Source organism: Ceratotherium simum, chromosome 29, assembly GCF_057802395.1.
Source record: "Ceratotherium simum simum isolate JZ-2026a chromosome 29, ASM5780239v1, whole genome shotgun sequence".
In the NCBI taxonomy this organism is placed as follows: Eukaryota; Metazoa; Chordata; class Mammalia; order Perissodactyla; family Rhinocerotidae; genus Ceratotherium; species Ceratotherium simum.
Window position 1 is genome coordinate 22972298 of NC_141928.1, and position 18637 is coordinate 22990934.

General features: G+C 39.7%; 1 protein-coding gene across 8 annotated transcripts; it reads left to right on the forward strand.

Annotated features, from left to right (window-relative positions):
• Nucleotides 1–2637: 2637 nt before the first annotated feature.
• LOC101408014 (uncharacterized) lies at nt 2638–18635 on the forward strand. Of its 8 annotated transcripts, none has more exons than XM_087419276.1 (5): nt 2638–3973; nt 5159–5217; nt 11347–11473; nt 13582–13671; nt 15718–18635. In XM_087419276.1, the coding sequence occupies exons 2-5, from the start codon at nt 5203–5205 to the stop codon at nt 16716–16718; spliced, it is 1233 nt and encodes a 410-aa protein (XP_087275402.1). In that variant the 5' UTR covers nt 2638–3973; nt 5159–5202; the 3' UTR covers nt 16719–18635. The 8 variants fall into 8 exon arrangements, with proteins under 8 accessions (XP_087275402.1, XP_087275401.1, XP_087275407.1 ...); XM_087419275.1 differs by having other exon boundaries at nt 2638–2789; XM_087419281.1 differs by having other exon boundaries at nt 2638–2789; nt 13624–13671.
• Nucleotides 18636–18637: the final 2 nt, after the last annotated feature.

Genomic DNA, 18637 nt, shown 5'->3' on the forward strand with positions numbered 1-18637 from the left:
GGCCCCCCACCTTTCTTAATTTTATCTTTCTATTTTACTCTATCTTGTGTACTTCTGTTCCTATCTCTAGGGTGACCACACATCTCAGATTGCCAAGGACAGGTTTTATGCCTGTTGTCCAGATATAGTTATTAACAGCACCTCTTTTCACTGTCAAAACTGTCCTGTGTTGGATGACAAATTATATTGATATCTTTGCCTCTTTACCAAAAGAAATTAATTGACATTCAAAAGGCATTCCTTAAAGTGTAGTGTAGTGTAGTGTAGTGGTTAGGAACATAAGCTCTGAGTCGGGCTTTGGGAGTTTGCATCTGGCCACACCACCAACAATCTGTGTGACCTTTTGGTGTCTCATATTCCTCCTCTGTAAAACCAGGATAATAATGGTTTCTCTCTCAGCATTAAATTAGGGGTCAGCAAATTTTTTCTGTAAAGGGATAGATAGTAAATATTTTAGACTTTGCAGGTCATATGGTTTCTGTCACAACTATTCAACTCTGCCATTACAGCACAAAAGCAACCATAGACAATACATAAATGAATGAGCAAGGCTGTGTTCCCATAAAACTTTATCAAAACAGACAGCAGGCCAGATTTGCCCAAGGGCTGTAGACTGCAGACTCCTGAATTAGATTATACATGTAAAAGAACTATTCATTTAGGGCCTCACAAGGCAAAGGAGATGCCCCTGATCTTTGGCAAGGAATTGCCCCACAAAACAGGAGTGTGTGGGCATTCCTAACAGAGGGAACCACCTGAATAAAGATGCAGATGGGATGAGTCTGCTCTAAGGTATGTGAGGAGTGGTTTATACCTGCTCTTCTACTGTTGTGACTTCCTTTCTTCACCTTGTTTTCCTGACAAATTCCTGCTCCTCTTCCAAGATTCAGGTTTTAAAATCATGTCCTAAGCCTTCCTGAGAGCCCCTTCCCACACCTCCACCACTATCACAGCTCTGACAGAGTTAGCCACCTTTTACTGAGCCCTCACAGCACCAATCATGCCCTGGTCAGATCACTGGTCACACTGCATTGTAAACATCAGACTCTGAGCTCAAGAGGATTTTGCAGCCCAGGTTTGAAGCAGGAATAGTAATTTTCCTGGCATATGGTTGGGAGGACATTCCAGAAATATGAAGTTCACTATATCTAGTTTTAAAGAGCTGAGTGAACCCGGGTATTAATCCGTAGTGTCTTTAGGCATTAGTTAGGGCTGGATATTCTGTACTATATCCAGATATCTGGATATCTGTTAAATGATAAACTGAGGCATATTAAAATTTAAGAGTTTATTTGAGCAATAGTTGATTCAAAGTGGGCAGCACTGAACCAAAAGTGGTTAGAAGTGCTTCACTGATAGGAGCGAGGAGCAAGACTTTTGTAGCGAAGACCCAGAAGCAAAGCAAGGAAATTATTTGATTGGCTGTAGCTTAAGCAATTGCCTTGTTTGGGAAAGCCTCCGTGGCTGTTTGTGAGTGGTTGTCGTTAGGTTTCGATTTCATAACCTTGAGGCATTTACAGGCTTAGGTTTTGGTTTCCTTGTGAAGGCTGCTAAGGTATTAGAACCACCTCAGTCTAATAGCCTGCTTATTTAATAAATTAGCAGTAATAACACTATATGGTATTTATGTAAAACCTGTGGATTCTAAAATGCTTTTCACTGACACTGACGCTAAAACTTTATGTCAGCAAACACTGAAATACCCCAAAGAGTATTTCACAACCTTCCTCTGCTTTACAAATGAGAGAACCCAGGGAAAGTGGCTGGCCCAAGGCCACAGAGCAAGTTCAAGACCAGGTTGAGAGGAGACTCTAGGGGTTCTGAATTATCCTTCAGAGTTTATCCCCAAACACTTCCCCTCTGCTGCTATCTCACGTGTCTTTAGCAGGGGGAGAGTCTTCCCATCCCAATCAGGGAAAGTGTTCCCAGGAGAGGATATTTGAATTTCATTTTCCTGGATGATTAGCAGGAGTTCACCAGATGAAAGGCATTGTGACTTCCCGTCTCCCAGTGCTGTCTCCCAGGGAGAATACGGCTCCATCCTGACCTCTCCACCTCCATTAAAACCTAAATTAAATAACCTACCTCCAGTAAACATACAGTACGTGCTCAATAAACATTTACTCTTATTATTACTATACCTCAGGTTGGAATAGTGAGGCAATGTGATGGAGATCAACCGACTTAAACTCTCAGGGACTAATTCTCCTTATTTGCTTAGTAACAGGAGGGGCTTCCCCTACTGCCCCTCTCCACTCCCCCATCTTTGCTTTACACCTTCCGCTGCGTTTGCATTTTCTACACATCGTAGCCGAATAGGTTCCCGGACTACATCCTCAGATACCTGGAATTCTTTCCTAGTTTATGTCTTGGCTACCGCATTGTGCCGGTACATCTTTTCCGTAACTCCAGTACTCTGGCTCTCGCCTCTTTTGCTTTAAGAATTCTCTGCTGTACGGCACCAACACCTACTTGAAATATGGCGCAACCCACTCTCACAGACTTTCCGCTCAACGGGCGCGGCCATGTTAATCCCCGGCTCAGGCAGACTAACAACCCGGAAAGTCTCGCGATAGAGGCGAGTCAGGGGCTGCTCCAACTTCCGCCGTAACACCGAGAATCAGGCAGGCCCGGCGATGGAAGGGGTGTGTTGTAGGGCTCTGCTGAGTGTCCTGAAGAAGAGACTGGAAGTAGAGGAGTCTGTTTCTCAGAAAATGAGGTTTCGGTCACTGTCTGCGGTGTTGGGAGTAAGGGCGTCATATTGGATCATGGATTGAGCGTTTGTAGCGGTCCGTAATTTCTGGTGCCGTTGTGATTAGTAATTAAGGGGGCCTGCCCAAGACAGTGACTGCCGCCCTGTGGAACTCAGTTATTTAGTGGTGCTGCTGGTAGTGGACTCTGATCAGAGAGTCAGCAGCTTATCGGGGATTTGTGGGGCTAGTGATTGGGCGTGTCTGTGTGAGTGATTCTGGGACTCTCAGGATCACGGGTTAGGGTCATATAGAAATCAGTGGTTGGGGCCCTGAAGGGGGGTATCCGTCATTAGGGTTATTTTGGGTCAGTGAGTAGAGGCTGTAGTGGGCAACTGTTAGGAGCCTGTGTGATCGCTTGGGGAGCAGGCAGCTCTTGATCAGTGATTGGAGTTCTAGCCCAGAATTGTAACAGTTGGCGTTCAGGCTGCGCTCCACACGTAGCATAGTGTGCTGAGTTTTCTTGTGTGGGTTTATGTCCCTAAGGATGCTGAGGATAGGGGGAGAGTTCTGTTTCCACCCTTGAATCTGGTGAACAAACTTCAGGCAGATTGTATTCTCTGCTAATACTGGCTTTTAGCTGGCGAAGTACTTCAAGCCTAAGTCTCTCCTCAAAAATCCTTTCGCAAAGCTCCTTTGCCTTCTCCCTGTCCTTCAATCTATGCAGTATCTCCGGACAGTGTCAACCACACTCATTACATCAGTACACCTTTAAAATCATGACTTGACAATCTATGGCACCAGCCCAGACATTTCTAACAAGCTCCAGATTCACAGTAGCTGACTGTCTCCTACAGATCTGCGAGGTTTACTCGGACACCTTGATCTTAACATGATCAAAATAGAGTTTATCGTCTTCCGTCTCCGTACTTTACCTGCTCGTCCTACTATATTTCTACATCATGATAAATGGCATCTACAGCATTATGAATGGCATTCATCCAGTTGGCCATAGTAAAAATCTTGGAGACATCTGGTTTTCTCCCCATCCTTCTCCCATATCCAGTCAATCTTCTGATCCTGGTGATTTTGACTCCCTGACGTTATCTCCAGTTTGTCCTCCCCATTCCCGCTGCCATGGTCTTAGTTCAGGCTGCATTATCCCTTTGTTTAAACCCGCATCAGGAAAACCCCATATCAGAGTGTTGGACGCTCGGAGAAAGTCAGAAGAAGGAATGTTGACTTTCTATCCAGGAGGCACCTGGAAAGGCTTTCTAGAGAAGGTGACATTTGAATTGATCCCGTGCATTTGAAATGATCTATAGTCTATGGATGAGAGTGACTTGTTACGGTTTATTCAACCCCTATTTATTTTCTTTCAGCCAAACTCCCTCTAGTGAATTGTGCCCTTCAGAACTTCCTTGATATGAACTTTGGTTAAGAGGCAATAGGGCAATAGCCACTAAAAATAACTATCATTTTTTATTTCAAAAATAATGTTTCTTCTAGAAAACTTGGAAACTGAGAATGCTAAATGCAACTCAGTAGAAATCACATGTAATCCTACCACCCAAATGTAGCCATAACATTTCGATGTATGTCCTTTCAGACACTTTTTTCTTTCAAGTATATTTCTTTTCAATATATTTATTGTTTTATAACCTATTTTTCTTACTTTGTAATACAACAAGAAAATTTTTGTAGGTCTGTAAATATTTTCCTAAGACAATTTTAATGCTGTGTGGTATTCTAGCCTTTCAGTAATTGATTTAATCAATCCCTATTGTTGAACATCTAGGTGGTTTCTACTTTTTAGGTGATAAAGCAGCATAGTGATGAATATCCTTGCAGTTATATCTTTGTATACATCCATGCTTAGTTTTTTATTTTTTTTCTTATTTTTTATTTTTTATTTTATTTTATTTTTTTATAATTTTATTTATTTATTTATTTTTCCCCCAAAGCCCAGTAGATAGTTGTATGTCATAGTTGCACATCCTTCTAGTTGCCGTATGTGGGACGCGGCCTCAGCATGGCTGGAGAAGCGGTGCGTCGGTGCGCACCCGGGATCCGAACCCGGGCCGCCAGCAGCAGAGCGCACGCACTTAACCGCTAAGCCAGCGCGCCGGCCCCATGCTTAGTTTTTTAGAATAAATATCTAATAATAGATTTGTGGGGTCGAAGGAAGAGAAACTTTTTAAACATATTCTGGAATACAAACATTCACATCCTCAAAGGAAAAACATCATGTCATAACATTTTCAGAATTGTCAGTTGATAGGTTGATGTTATCACAGCATAGTCCTTTCTGGTGTCTCTGAAAGGACCCTTTGAAAGGGGCAGTTTCCAAAGGGTAGTCTTTTATGTAGTTGATCTTAGGAAATTCTAGGCTCATGATTCTGGGAATCACAGGACAGACCCAGACCCCCAAGGCTGACTTTTTTTTATCCCCTCCCTGCTCCTCCCAGCTCTGTCTTTACAGATATCTGCGCCTTCTGAAGAGCAACAGAAAATGACCACGTCTCAGGTAAGTGAGCTATTTATACCCCACTTTGTTTTCTACTGTGTTTGAGGCAGTTTAAAAGAATTAATTCAATTAAATGAAAAAATATAAATAGAGATCAGGGAAAATAAAATAGAAGGCCTTTACTGAGGAAACTTGGAACATAATCATACAAGTTATAGAATCTTTCATAGTTAAGGTTGAGCATATCATCTGCAATTATATGATTTACAGTATACATTAAATGTGATAACTTCTTGAGAGCAGTAAGATTTTTTGGCATTTAGGTTTGAAGTTATTCCCCTGATGGATCTGCATACATATGATTTAGTAGGCAGTGTCCTTAACATTTACCAACCCATGATAAATTCCACTGCAGGTTTCCCCACAGCTGTTCTTAAACCATTTGTCAAAATAAGTATAGGTCATAATAATAAGACAGAATTCAATTTCTAGGCAGTAAAAACATGAGGTCCAAGTACACAGCTGTCAAACAGTCTGCCTCAATGCATGAATCAAATCTATAATTTTTGGAGCAGCATTTCTCAACCCTGGGAGTTTGTAAAATTGGTCCAGGAGATCCATATTATTAAAGGTACTAATAGTATCAATTTTAATTTGCAGTTTTTAACCAATAAAGAATCAGATATTTTTCCTTTAAAATGCAATAGATTGAGAACCTCAAAGTGCATATCAAGTGAGCACGCATGGTGGATAGTGGAGATCAAGTGAATTTGCGCATTTCTGTTGGCTTATCACTCAGCTAAACACTGCTAGCCGCCATCTTAATGGTTGTGATCGTCATACAGTTTTATGTTTTTATTTGAAAGTATATATTGTTTAATTTTTACCTATAATGTTCCATTGATTATACCCACTATGTAGCACATAGCTTCAGTATTGTAGTCTTCAAAGTGAGGAACATGCATTCCTTAGGAGATGTGCAAGATGATCCACTGGGATCTGGGGAGAAAAGATGAGAACTGCTACTTATGTGTCTTTTGTGTGTGTGTGTGTGAGGAAGATCAGCCCTGAGCTAACATCTGCCAATCCTCCTCATTTTGCTGAGGAAGACTGGCCCTGGGCTAGCATCCATGCCCATCTTCCTCCACTTTATATGGGACGCCGCCACAGCATGGCTTGACAAGGGATGCGTCAGTGTGTGCCCGGGATCCAAACCGGCAAACCCCGGGCTGCCGCAGCAGAGCGCGCGCTCTTAACCGCTTGTACCACCGGGCCGGCACTTTATGTGTCTTTTTAATGACCATGATATCTCAGTATTGAAGTACTTGCACGTAATTTATGTTTTTTTTAAAAAAGTATATATTATTGATATGCATGCTTCTTTTATTTTTAAACTGAAAAATGTCTCACCAAGACTCACCTCATTAAAACAAAAGACACTCCTATCACCCAGGAAATTCCAAGAATTTTAGGAGCTCTGACCAGGAGCAAGGGGCAAAGACCAAAATATATATTTCTTGTTATATCACAGTATCAGTCTCCAATTTTAAAAGTTTAGGGACTACTGGGTTATGTACCTGTAATTCTGCACCAATTCTAACATATGTGGGTTTTTTCCTCATACCACGAAACAGTCCTCCAGCACCAGCTGGGTGTCCTACAAGTCAACTCAGTTTTGAAACTGCCTACCTGGAGATAGCCTCAGATCCTACAAGTTAAGGGCTCAGTTCCACAAGACTGGCCTCCACTTCAGACGCCAATCGCAAGTCCAGGTTGTTACCTGTGCTTCTGACTGGCTGTAAATCAGAGGTTCCCATGACCCCCTCCTTTGGTTTGATTAATTTGCTAGAGTGGCCCACAAGAATCAGGAAACCAGTTTACTAACTAGATTACCAGTTTATTACAAAGAATATTAAAGGATACCAATCAACAGCCAGATGAAGAGATACATATAGAATGAGGTCCCAAGCAAAGGCACTTCTGTCCTCATGGAGCCTGGGGCCCTTCACATGGCATGTGGAAGCATTCTGGTTCACCAACCTGGAAGCACTCCCAACTCCCTCCTCTTGGGTCTTTTTGGAGGCTTCATTACATAGGCACGATTGATTAAATCATTGGCCATTGGTGATTGATTGAAACTCCAGCCCCACTCTCCTCCCTGGAAGTCAAGGAGTGGGGCTGAAAGTTGCAACCCCCTATTCATGGTTAGTCCCCCTGGCAACCAGCCCCATCCTTAGGTGCAGTCCAGGGACACCTCATTAACATAAAAAAAGATGCCTTTATTGCTCTCTCATTACCGGAATATCCAAGAATGTTAGGAGCTCTGTGCCAGGAACAGGATGAAGACCAAATATGTATTGCTTATTATAAATCACAATATCACAGTACTATTGTATTGTACCAGTGTACCTCCTGATTTCCAGAGATCATTTTCCCCTACCCCATCTCAGCCACCAACTCCCATAGTCATAGTCTAGATTTACAATTACCAATAACTTACCACCTCCAAGCATTTCGCTCCCTGGCCATTATTTCTGTGTTTCCAGCTCATTTAGTCTAGCGCCTTGACTCCAGCAATTCTTCAGGTCCATCCAGACCCCGGATCCATTGAGCCTCCATTTTTTCAGTCGGTTACACCCGTCTCCACTTCTTCTCTCTTCTCAGCTTGAATTCTGCGCTGCGTGCTTTTTGTTCTGAGCAGTTGTCATCCCACTGAAGTCCAGTTGCCTATTCATTATTGCCATTTGATTATCTATTATAATAGATGTCTCGAACTTAATGTGGACAAATAGAATTTTTTTGTGGTAAAATATGTACAACGTAAAATTTGCCATTGTAACCATTTTTAAGTGTAGAATTCAGTGGTATTAATTATATTCACAATTTGTGCATCCATCACCACTATCGCCAAAACTTTTTCATCACCCCAAACAGAAACTCTATACCCATGGAGCAAGAACTCCCCATTCCTCCCCTGCCCCCACAGCCCCTGGTAACCTCAAAACTACTTTCTGACTCTATAATTTTGCCTATTCTAGATATTTCATATAAGTGGAATCATACAGTATTTGTCTTTTTGTGCCTAACTTATTTCACTTAGCATACTTTCAAGGTTTATTTATGCTGTAGCATGTATCAGAACTTCATTCCTTTTTATGGCTGAATAATAGTCCATTGTATGGATAGACCACATTTTGTTTATCTGTTCATCTGCTGATGGACATTGGGTTGTTTTCTATGTTTTGGCTTTATTGTGAATAAAGCTGCTATGAACATTGACATATAAGTATCTGTTTGAGTACCTGTTTTCAGATCTTTTGAGTATATAGCTAGGAGTAGAATTGCTCAGTTATATGGTAATTCCATGTTTAACTTTTGGAAGAACTGCCAAAATGTTTTGCAAAGCAGCTGCACCATTTTACATTCCCACCAGCAATTTATGAGGGTTCAATTTCTCCACATCCTCGCTAACATTTGTGTTTTCCTTTTTTTTTGCTGAGGAAAATTCACCCTGAGCTAACATCTATGCCAATCTTCCTCTATTTTTTAGTATGTGGGCTGCCAGCACAGCATGGCCACTAACAGAGTGGTGTAGGTCCACACCTGGGAACCAAATCCGGGCTGCGAAGTGGAGCGTGCTGAACTTAACCACTAGGCCACCAGGGCTGGCCCCCCATTTTCTTGATTATAACCATCCTATTAGGTGTAAAGTTATATCTCATTGTGCTGAGATTTGCATTTCCCTAATGACTAATGAAGGTGAGCATCTTTTCCTGTGCCATTTGTCAGTTTGCATATCTTCTTTGGAGAAATGTCTATTCAAGTCCTTTGCCCATTTTTTAATTGAATCATTTGTCTTTTTATTGTTGGACAACTAGAATTTTTGATTCCACCTCTCCCCTCCACCAACCTTGCTCTTTCTTACCTTCTGGACTTTAGTGGGGTGCCTGTTGCTTAGACCAAAAACCAGGGACTTTTAGTTGATTCCTCTCCTTCTCTTGTACACTATCTTTCAGATATATCTTGGTTGGATTTGATTAACATCAGACTTAAAAACAGAATTCTCTTACTGAGGTAGAACCTAATCATGGTTTGAGAAGTAAGCAACAATGAGCTCAATAGCACATTATTACTAACTGATCATAAATTATTCCTTTATTTTCATTGTTTCTAGGTATGCATTAAAAAAATAAATAGATTAGAGTAAATATTGCTTATTTTTTGGTTTTTATTTTAGTTTAAACTTTAAAAACAATGATTTCTGTTGTATTTAATTTTTAAAAGTTTTTTGATGGAAAAATTCAAACATAAATAAAAATTTAGAGAATGGTAGAAAAAATGCCTTGTACTTCCTCATATATTTCCAAAAACTATCAATGTTTTTCCAATCTGACACCTTTCCTGCCTCTCTCTTCCTTTATTTGTTCTCTGGAGTTGCTCATTTTAAAGCAAATCCCATACATGGCATTTCACCAGTATATATTTGCTTTGCAGATTTTCGTTGTTGTTATCTTCATTTTATGACACGTGATACTGGTATTCCGCTTAGTGGTTTCCTTTTAAAATACATTTATTTAAGTAAAAAGGTTGAGTTAAAACTACAGTTGGCGCTCTGTATCAGCAGGTTGTGCATTCTAGGATTCAACCAACCAATGGATCAAAAGGCCTATGATGATTGTGTCTGTACTGAAGGTGTACAGACTTTTTTTCCTTGTCATTATTCCCTAAACAGTACAGTATAACAACTATTTATGTGGCATTTATGCTGTATTAGGTATTATAAGTAATTTAGAGATAATTTGAAGTATACGGGAGGATGTGGGTAGGTTAGATGCAAATGCTACGCCATTTTATATAAGAGACTTGAGCATCTGCAGATTTTGATATCCGAGGGGGGTCCTGAAACCAATCGCCTGTGGATACCGAGGGACAACTGTGTTAAGTCAAAAACAGTGCAGGCGGGGCCGGCCCGGTGGCATAGCGGTTAAGTTCATGCATTCCACTTCGGTGGCCTGGGGTTCACCGGTTTGGATCCTGGGCGAGGACCTACTCGCTGCTCATCAAGACATGCTGAGGCGGTGTCCCACATGGAAGAACTAGAAGGACCCACAACTACAATATACAACTATGTACTGGGGCTTTGGGGAGAAAAAAAGACAAAGAGGAAGATTTGCAACAGATATTAGCTAAGGGCCAATATTCTTCAAAAGGAAGATTGCAAATCTTCAAAAACATGGTAAATTCGGGGAATTTTGAGTACTTCAGTATAATGCTCTCAAACATCATTTATTTACATAGTGCCTTCACAATTTTTACCATATCTGCGTGTCACCTGCATGCAGATATGCATGTTTTTTTTCATGTCCCCATGCCATTTTTCTTATTCCTACCTCCATCTGGAATGATCTTTCTCCCTCCTCCACAACTTACCAGAGAATACACTATTCACTGTGTGTGTGTGAAGAAGATTAGCTCTGAGCTAAATCTGTTGCCAATCCTCTATTTTTGCCAAGGAAGATTGCCCCTGGGCTAACATCCATGCCCATCTTTCTCTACTTTATATGTGGGACGCCTGCCACAGCTTGGCCTGATAAGTGGTGGGTAGGTCTGCGCCTGGGATCCGAACCTGCAAACCCCAGGCCGCCAAAGTGGAGCTCACGAACTTCACCACTACACCACCAGGCTGGCCTCTACACTATTCATTTTTTATAGTTCAAAAACTTTTGATTTTATCTTTACATTTTTTAATTTTTATTTTTATATTTTTCACTGTTCATTTTGCATAACTTTAGATCTTTCAACATCCCAACATAGAATCACTCTTTCCTATTTCTGTCATAATCCATTTAACACCTTATAACATTTATATATTTACCTGTTTGCCTCCATCTACTAGTCTGTAAACTTCCTGTGTTTATTCAAATTTATATTCCAAGCACCAAATAGTGCTGCTCATGTAGGTGCTTAATAAATGCTTGATGCAAAGAGACAATGATTCTTAATGGCAAAGTTTTTCTCTTAGGTGTTTGCTTTTTCCACACAGTAGAACTCAAAATTAGCCTCATAGTAAACATCTTTAATTTATTGTGATGAACTCTGCATGATGAAAACAGCAATAATTTCTCATGCATCTTTTACACATCACCCAGTGTTTTTCACTTCAGGTTTATCAGGAATGTCCTGTTACAGGGATTTGTGTCTTTCAAGGATGTGACTGTGGACTCCACTCAGGAGGAGTGGCAGCGGCTGGACTCTGCTCAAAGAAACCTGTATGGGGATGTGATGCTGGAGAATTATAGCAACCTTGTTTCAGTGGGTAAGGACATTTTCCCTCAGAGGGTATTGACTTAGTTACCTATTGCTGCATAACAATTTTCCCAAAATTTAGTGGCTTAAAGTAAACATTTTTTTACAAACAATCTCTGTAGGTCAGGAATCTGGAATAGCTGAGATGGGTGGTTTTGGCTTGTGGTCTCCCATGTGGTTGTAGTCAGATGTTGGCAGGGGCTGCAGTCATCTGAAAGCTTGACTGGGACTGTCAGGTCCATTTCTAAGATAACCCACTCATGTGGCTATTGACAAGAGCCTTCAGTTCCTTGCTGTCCATTGGCAGGAGATCTCAATTCCTTGCCGTGTGGACCTGTTCTCATGACATGACAGCTAATTTCCCCCAGATAAAGTGATCCAAGAGACAGCAAGGAGGAAGTCACAGTGCCTTTTATGACCAAGTCTCCAAAATCATACACCATCACTTCTACCTTATTGTGTTTATTAGAAGTGAGTTACTGAGTCGAGCCCACATTCAAGGGGAGCAGAGTTAAGCTCTACCTCTTGAAGGGAAGAGTGTCAAAGAATTTGTGGACATATATGAAACCCACCATAGAGCCTGATCGACTGCTTTCCTTTCTTATTTAGTAAAGCTGTTGGGTCTCTGAATGCTTAATGAGCATTTCAAGCTATAAGGGTCAAAAGAATATTAATTTTGAGTACCAAATACCATGCTTCTACCTGTGCAGTAAACTTGGATTTGGATGAAAAGAAAATGAGTACTGTATCCTGCTCATTCTTTGGAGGCTAAAGACAATGGGCTGGGCCCAAGTTCTTAGTTTTGTTTTTTTTTTTTTTTTTTTTTTTTTAGATTTTATTTATTCATTTTTTTCCCCCCAAAGCCCCAGTAGATAGTTGTATGTCATAGGTTCACATCCTTCTAGTTGCTGTACGTGGGACTCGGCCTCGGGTTGGACGGAGAAGTGGTGCCTTGGGGCGTGCCTGGGATCCGAACCCAGGCCGCCAGCATCAGAGCGCGCGCACTTAACCGCTAAGCCACGGAGCCGGCCCAGCAAGTTCTTAGTTTTTATAAATTAATTGAGATATAATGTAAAGTGTTCAAATCTTAAATATACAGCTTGATGCACTTTTTCATGTGTATACACCTACTTAACCACTACCCAGATCAAGATGTAGGGCACGGGCTGGCCCCGTGGCTTAGCAGTTAAGTGCGCACGCTCCACTACTGGCGGCCCGGGTTTGGATCCCGAGCGCGCACCGACGCACCGCTTCTCTGGCCATGCTGAGGCCGCATCCCACATACAGCAACTAGAAGGATGTGGAACTATGACATACAACTATCTACTGGAGCTTTGGGGAGAAAAAGGAGGAGGATTGGCAATAGATGTTAGCTCAGGGCTTGTCTTCCTCAGCAAAAAGAGGAGGATTGGCATAGATGTTAGCTCAGGGCTGACCTTCCTCACAAAAAAAAAAAAAAAAAAAAAAAAAAAGATGTAGGGCATTTCCAGCACCCCAGCAGGCTCCCTTGAGGCCTTTACCATTTACCTCCTCGGAGATAACAACCTGTGGCTTCTATCACTATAAATTTACTTTTGTCTGTTCTTGAACTTCATGTAAGTGTAATCACACAGTATGTAAGATTTTGTTGTCAGGCATCTTTCATTTAACATAATATCTGTGAGATTCATCCATGTTGTTGCATGTGACAGTAGTTTGTTCCTCCTTATTGTCGTATCGTATTCTGTTTAATGAATTTACAGTAATTCATCAATTTATCCATTCTACTGTTGATGGTCGTTTGGGTTGTTTCAGATTTGGGCTATATAAATAAAGCCGTTATAAACATTCTTATACATATCTTCTGGTAGAAATAAGCATTTCATTTCTAGTGGGTATATATAGATGAGTGGAATTTCTGGGTCATAGGACATATGTATATTTAGCTTTAGTAGATACTACCAGACAGATGGTTATAGAGAATTTATACCAATTTATATCACACTAGCAATGTATGAGAGTTCTATCAACCTTTAGTAATGTTCATCTTAATTTTAGCCATTCTGGTGCATATGGATGAGTTCTAGGATGGTTGGTTGTTCACTAATACCCAAGTCCTATATAATTTTCCATAAATAGTGAATCAATCTCTGAAGTCAGATGTAATCTTGTTGAATCAAGGAGCACCATGGATGGAGGAGGGAGAAATCTCAAGTTGGGCCTATCCAGGTAAGTGAGAACCTGGCATATGGGAGGAGGGAAGTAAGATTCATATTGATTAGTGAGATGTTTGTCTTTGAAATGTTTTTTAGGAAATCATTCTTTAGGCCATAGACGTTTAGAAATGGCTGAAGACAGTTGATGTGGGATTGTCAAATACCTAAATGACACTGCTACATATCAAACACCCACACAGTCCTTGTTCTTTGCTTGACTTTTAGAGAAGGAGGTAACTCTCTTACCTGTACTCGGGATCTTATCTAGCCCATGTATTTAGGACATTTCTTAATTAGCCTCCCTTTGACTAATATCTTCAGCATCCCATTCTCTCAAAGTGGGCTTATACTCCTCTCCTCATGTATTCAGGCATTCTTAGGTATGCTCTCTTCCAAAGTAATTTACTGAGTGATATTCATATCGTTTCTAATTACCTTCTGTTTTTCGTACCTTCCATTCAGTGTGGAAATGTCTTGGAGTTATAATCTTTTGTTTGTTTGTTTGTTTAAAAAAAATCTTCGGGGACTCCAATAATAGAAATATCATTCCTTCTTTGCCTGTCTTTGTTTTCCACTACTTTGTCTATGGCCGTTTTTACTTGATTCTTTATGTCATTTTAATTATCTTGGTTGTTTTCCTGCCTTTCTTCAGTGCCAATTATTAAATTTTCATTCCCCTTCTTTCCCCTCCTGACCATACCTTGCAATTTAATCTTCCTTTTTTTTTTTTTCTGAGTTCAATAAATTTTCTTTCCCATCTCCCTGTTTTTTATCTATTTCAGTTTTTATTTTTTGAAGTTCTGATTCATGGTAGTTTTCCATGTCCTCAAATGCTTGTTTGAGTATATTTAATTCTGTTTAGAGATCAAACAAAATTGTTTTCTGCTTCATGACAAGATTTGTTTTTGTTTTTGTTTTTTGAAGGGGACAACTTTCTCTGTTTATATCTCTACAAATTCATATCCTGATTTTCTGTAATAGTTCTCTATAGACTTCACTTTTTCTTCTGTTTATTTTTATAATAAACAGTGTTTTTATAATATTTCTAATTTTATGGAGTACTATTCTATTAATATAGCAAAGTTCAGGTACTTTAGCAGGATCCTTCCTTCCTTCCTTTCTTTTTGAGATTGGGGAGGAGTTTTGAGTTTTCTGGTTTTGTGGTTCTCTTTTGTCTTCCAGGACCGTAAATTTCCCCCCTTATTGTCTTTCCCCCATCACCACCACCCAATTGCCAGAGGGAACTTCGTCCTTCTTTTGCTTTTTTTCTCCCTCCACAACTGCCTGTTCTTCTAACTCAGGATTGCCCCCTTTAAATAGATCCTGTCCTATCCCGTGCCTTTTTATGTCATCTCACCTTTTAGGGTGCATGTACAATCATGTACCTCATAAGAACATTTTGGTCAATGACAGACTGCATATAGGACAGTGGTTCCATGAGATTGGTACCATATAGCCTAGGTGTGTAGCAGCCTATACCATCTAGGTTTGTGTAAGTACACGCTATGATGTTCACACAATGACAAAATTGCCTAATGATGCATTTCTCAGAACATATCCCTGTTGTTAAGAGAGGCATGACTGTACTTTGAAATCCTTTCCCTGTAGTTGTGCTCTAATCTGCCTAGTTATTTATAAAATATTTTTATATTTAGTATGGATTCAATCTTTCTTCTGGTCACTTCAGCTCACCCTCAGTCCCCTTTGCTAACACTCTTCCTTTGTCTTTCATGAAGTTATTTTTTGATCTGCCGTTGCTCTTCACAGAGCCTTATGGTAGAGTAGGGATGGGGCAGAAGTGTGTGGGGCCATGTGGGACTGTGACACTGAGTTCATCAACTCTTCTTTTTCCATTGCTCCCTTGCTTGTTTCTTTGTATGTCTGTTTCTTCTATCTTTGTGTTTTAAGATCATATTCTTAAATTTCAAACCTGTCCATACTCATGATCATATTTCTATCTATTTCCATTAAAATGAATAACCTTATGTGCTTTTTGTGTTTTGTATTCCTCAAAGCTCAGGAACAAAGTAATATCATTTACACTTGGGCTTTCTTTCAGACTTTGAAATTAGACCCAAAATGAAAGAATTAACTTCACAGAAGAGCATTTCTGAAGAAGTAATACTCCATAACCTGATAGGATACTCAATTTTTGAAGACTGGAACCTTGAAGATGAGATAAATCACCAGGAAAACCAAGACAAGCTTTTGAACCAAGTTGCATTCATTAACAATAAATCACTGACTGAGGAGGTAGACCATGAATGTAATGCACTGGAGAAAGCAGTTCATCTGAACAGAACATCTAATAAACACATCAGAATCTTCATACAGAAGTCACACCTCTTTGCACAACCAAAAATTCTAACCAGTGAGAAATCATATAAATGTATTCAGTGTGGGAAAACCTTAAGTAGAAAGTCAGGACTCATTGTACATCAGAGAATTCATACTGGGGAGAAACCATACAAATGTAATGAATGTGAAAAAGCCTTTATTCAGAAGTCACAACTCACTGTACATCAGAGAACTCATACAGGAGAGAAACCCTATGAATGTAGGGAATGTGGAAAAGCATTCATACAGAAGTCAAACCTCATTATTCATCAGAGGAGTCACACAGGGGAGAAACTCTATGAATGCAATGAATGTGGGAAAACTTTCATCAAGAAGTCAACACATGGTGTTCATCAAAGAGCTCATACTGGGGAGAAACCATATGAATGCAATGAATGTGGGAAAGCCTTCACCTGGCAGTCACAGCTCATTGTACATCAGAGAATTCATACTGGGGAGAAACCCTATGAATGCAGTGAATGCAGAAAAGCTTTTATCCAGAAATCACAACTCATTGTGCATCAGAGAATCCATACTGGAATGAAACTATATGAATGCATTGAGTGTGGAAAAGCGTTTAGCAAGAAGTCACACCTCACCATACATCATAGAATACATACTGGAGAAAAACCCTATGAATGCAAGGATTGTAGAAAAGCTTTCAGCAAGAAATCTAATCTCATCGTACACCAGAGAATTCATGTTGAACAGAAACTGTTTTAATGGAATGAGAAAACTTGAATTCAGTGATCAAAATTTCATTATACTTTATAGAATTTATATAGGCTGGAAACTTTATTTCCAGCATGTACTAAACATGGGAAGCCTTCAACAATAGGTCTAGAACTATTAAGGACCAGAAAATTCATACTGAAAAGCAATTGAAAAATCATGTTTCCAAAAAAACATTGTGTTGGACATCTTGGTTCAGACCTAAAAAAATTTTTTTAAGTATGCTAGAAAAATCTCAATTACACGATTGACTTGTTCACTATAAGTACAGCTTTTTTAAATGAGTAAGTAAATTGATTGATCACAACAACAAAGTGAGAAGAATGTGTAGTCATTCTGCAGGTGATGTAGGAATGGCATGGAAACCCAAATTATCTGTCAGAAGTGAATATGGATATTTATACCTGCCTTTTCCACACTAAATGACACCATTTTCTCCACATCTTAAAACACAAAATGTAAAAGGACAAATTGTAAGTGAAAAAGCAATATGGTTTGTTACTTAACAAGAGTACAAAAAAATACATATAACCCTTCCCACTCTTTCTTGATGTGTATAGAATGATGAGAGGATGAGGCCAGTGTATTTATAAAGACTTCAAAAGTCAATGGTAGGGCCGGCCCCGTGGCTTAGCGGTTAAGTGCGCGTACTCCGCTGCTGGCGGCCCGGGTTCGGATCCCGGGCGCACACCGATGCACCGCTTCTCCGGCCATGCTGAGGCCGCGTCCCACATACAGCAACTAGAAGGATGTGCAGCTATGACGTACAACTATCCACTGGGGCTTTGGAGGGAAAAAATAAATAAATAAAATCTTAAAAAAAAAAAAAGTCAATGGTAGACTTAAAAAAGTATCATTTGATGTAAAGCATACAGAGGTAAGAAAGACACTGAGTAACACGACACTGAAAGAGGGCAGCAGAGTGGCTGTAGACGGTGTTGGCATACTCAACACAGGACAAAGGTAGTTCTACATAAGAAATTCCTGTTCATACTTCTGTCAGTTTTCAACTCAATCTATTGTTATGCATAGCTTGGGATCTTTGTATGCTTGTGATGATCAGAATTGAATTTTTAAAAAAGCTTCCTGTATTGGATATTTCTACCACACAGGCATTCTACTAAGCATTTTGATGTGTACTTTCTTATTTAATCTTTACAGCAAATGTATGAGATTGGCGTTATCACCATTCTGTAGATGAGGCATGTGGAGCCCAGAGAGGTTCACTGACCCAGCTAAGGCCACATGGCTAGTAAGTGGAAGAGTGGGATTCAGACCAACCTGTAAGCCCCCACACTGTTCTGTCCCACTGGGGACATGAAGGGGTGGGTGCCATGTCACTTCAGCTCCAAACAGAATTTAATTTAGTTTGATTGGGCATCATATGGTATTATGTATCCTGTCCCTATATTATGTTGAATAAATTAATAAGAAACATGCGTTTTAAAAGGGTTGTAAGATTCTTATTTCTTATATTTAGAAGCTGTTGGAGATGCCCTATTCCTTGAGATATTGGTTTAGGGATATCTGTTTTGCTGCCCTGTAAATTTCCTTGTGACCAGCCTAAACATTAGAAATTATACTATTATTTTTTAGTTTGTTTGAAAAAAATTGTCTTTATTTTGGTGAGCTGTCATTTTATTATCACAAATAACTTTTCTTAGAAATTCAGTCATTATCCAAGGCATGCTTTCCTTTTAACAGTACAATAACCTAACTTTATATAAGTTATAAATATTCATTGTCAAGTAATATTATGAAAAAAGGGATTGATATAAAAAAAACTTTCAAATCCTTCCTTGAATGAAGGTGAATCTGATATACCACATTGAAGTTGATTCTAAGTTTTGTAAATCAAATATTTATTTCTTAGATTTAAATTAAAAATAATGTCTTAAAATTGAAAATGC

Excerpts from the sequence above, each read along its gene's own strand:
- LOC101408014 (XM_087419276.1), top strand. Across the intron at positions 11,474-13,581 it reads TAGCAACCTTGTTTCAGTGG|TGAATCAATCTCTGAAGTCA; the intron begins GTAAGGACATTT and ends TTCCATAAATAG. Across the intron at positions 13,672-15,717 it reads CTCAAGTTGGGCCTATCCAG|ACTTTGAAATTAGACCCAAA; the intron begins GTAAGTGAGAAC and ends GCTTTCTTTCAG.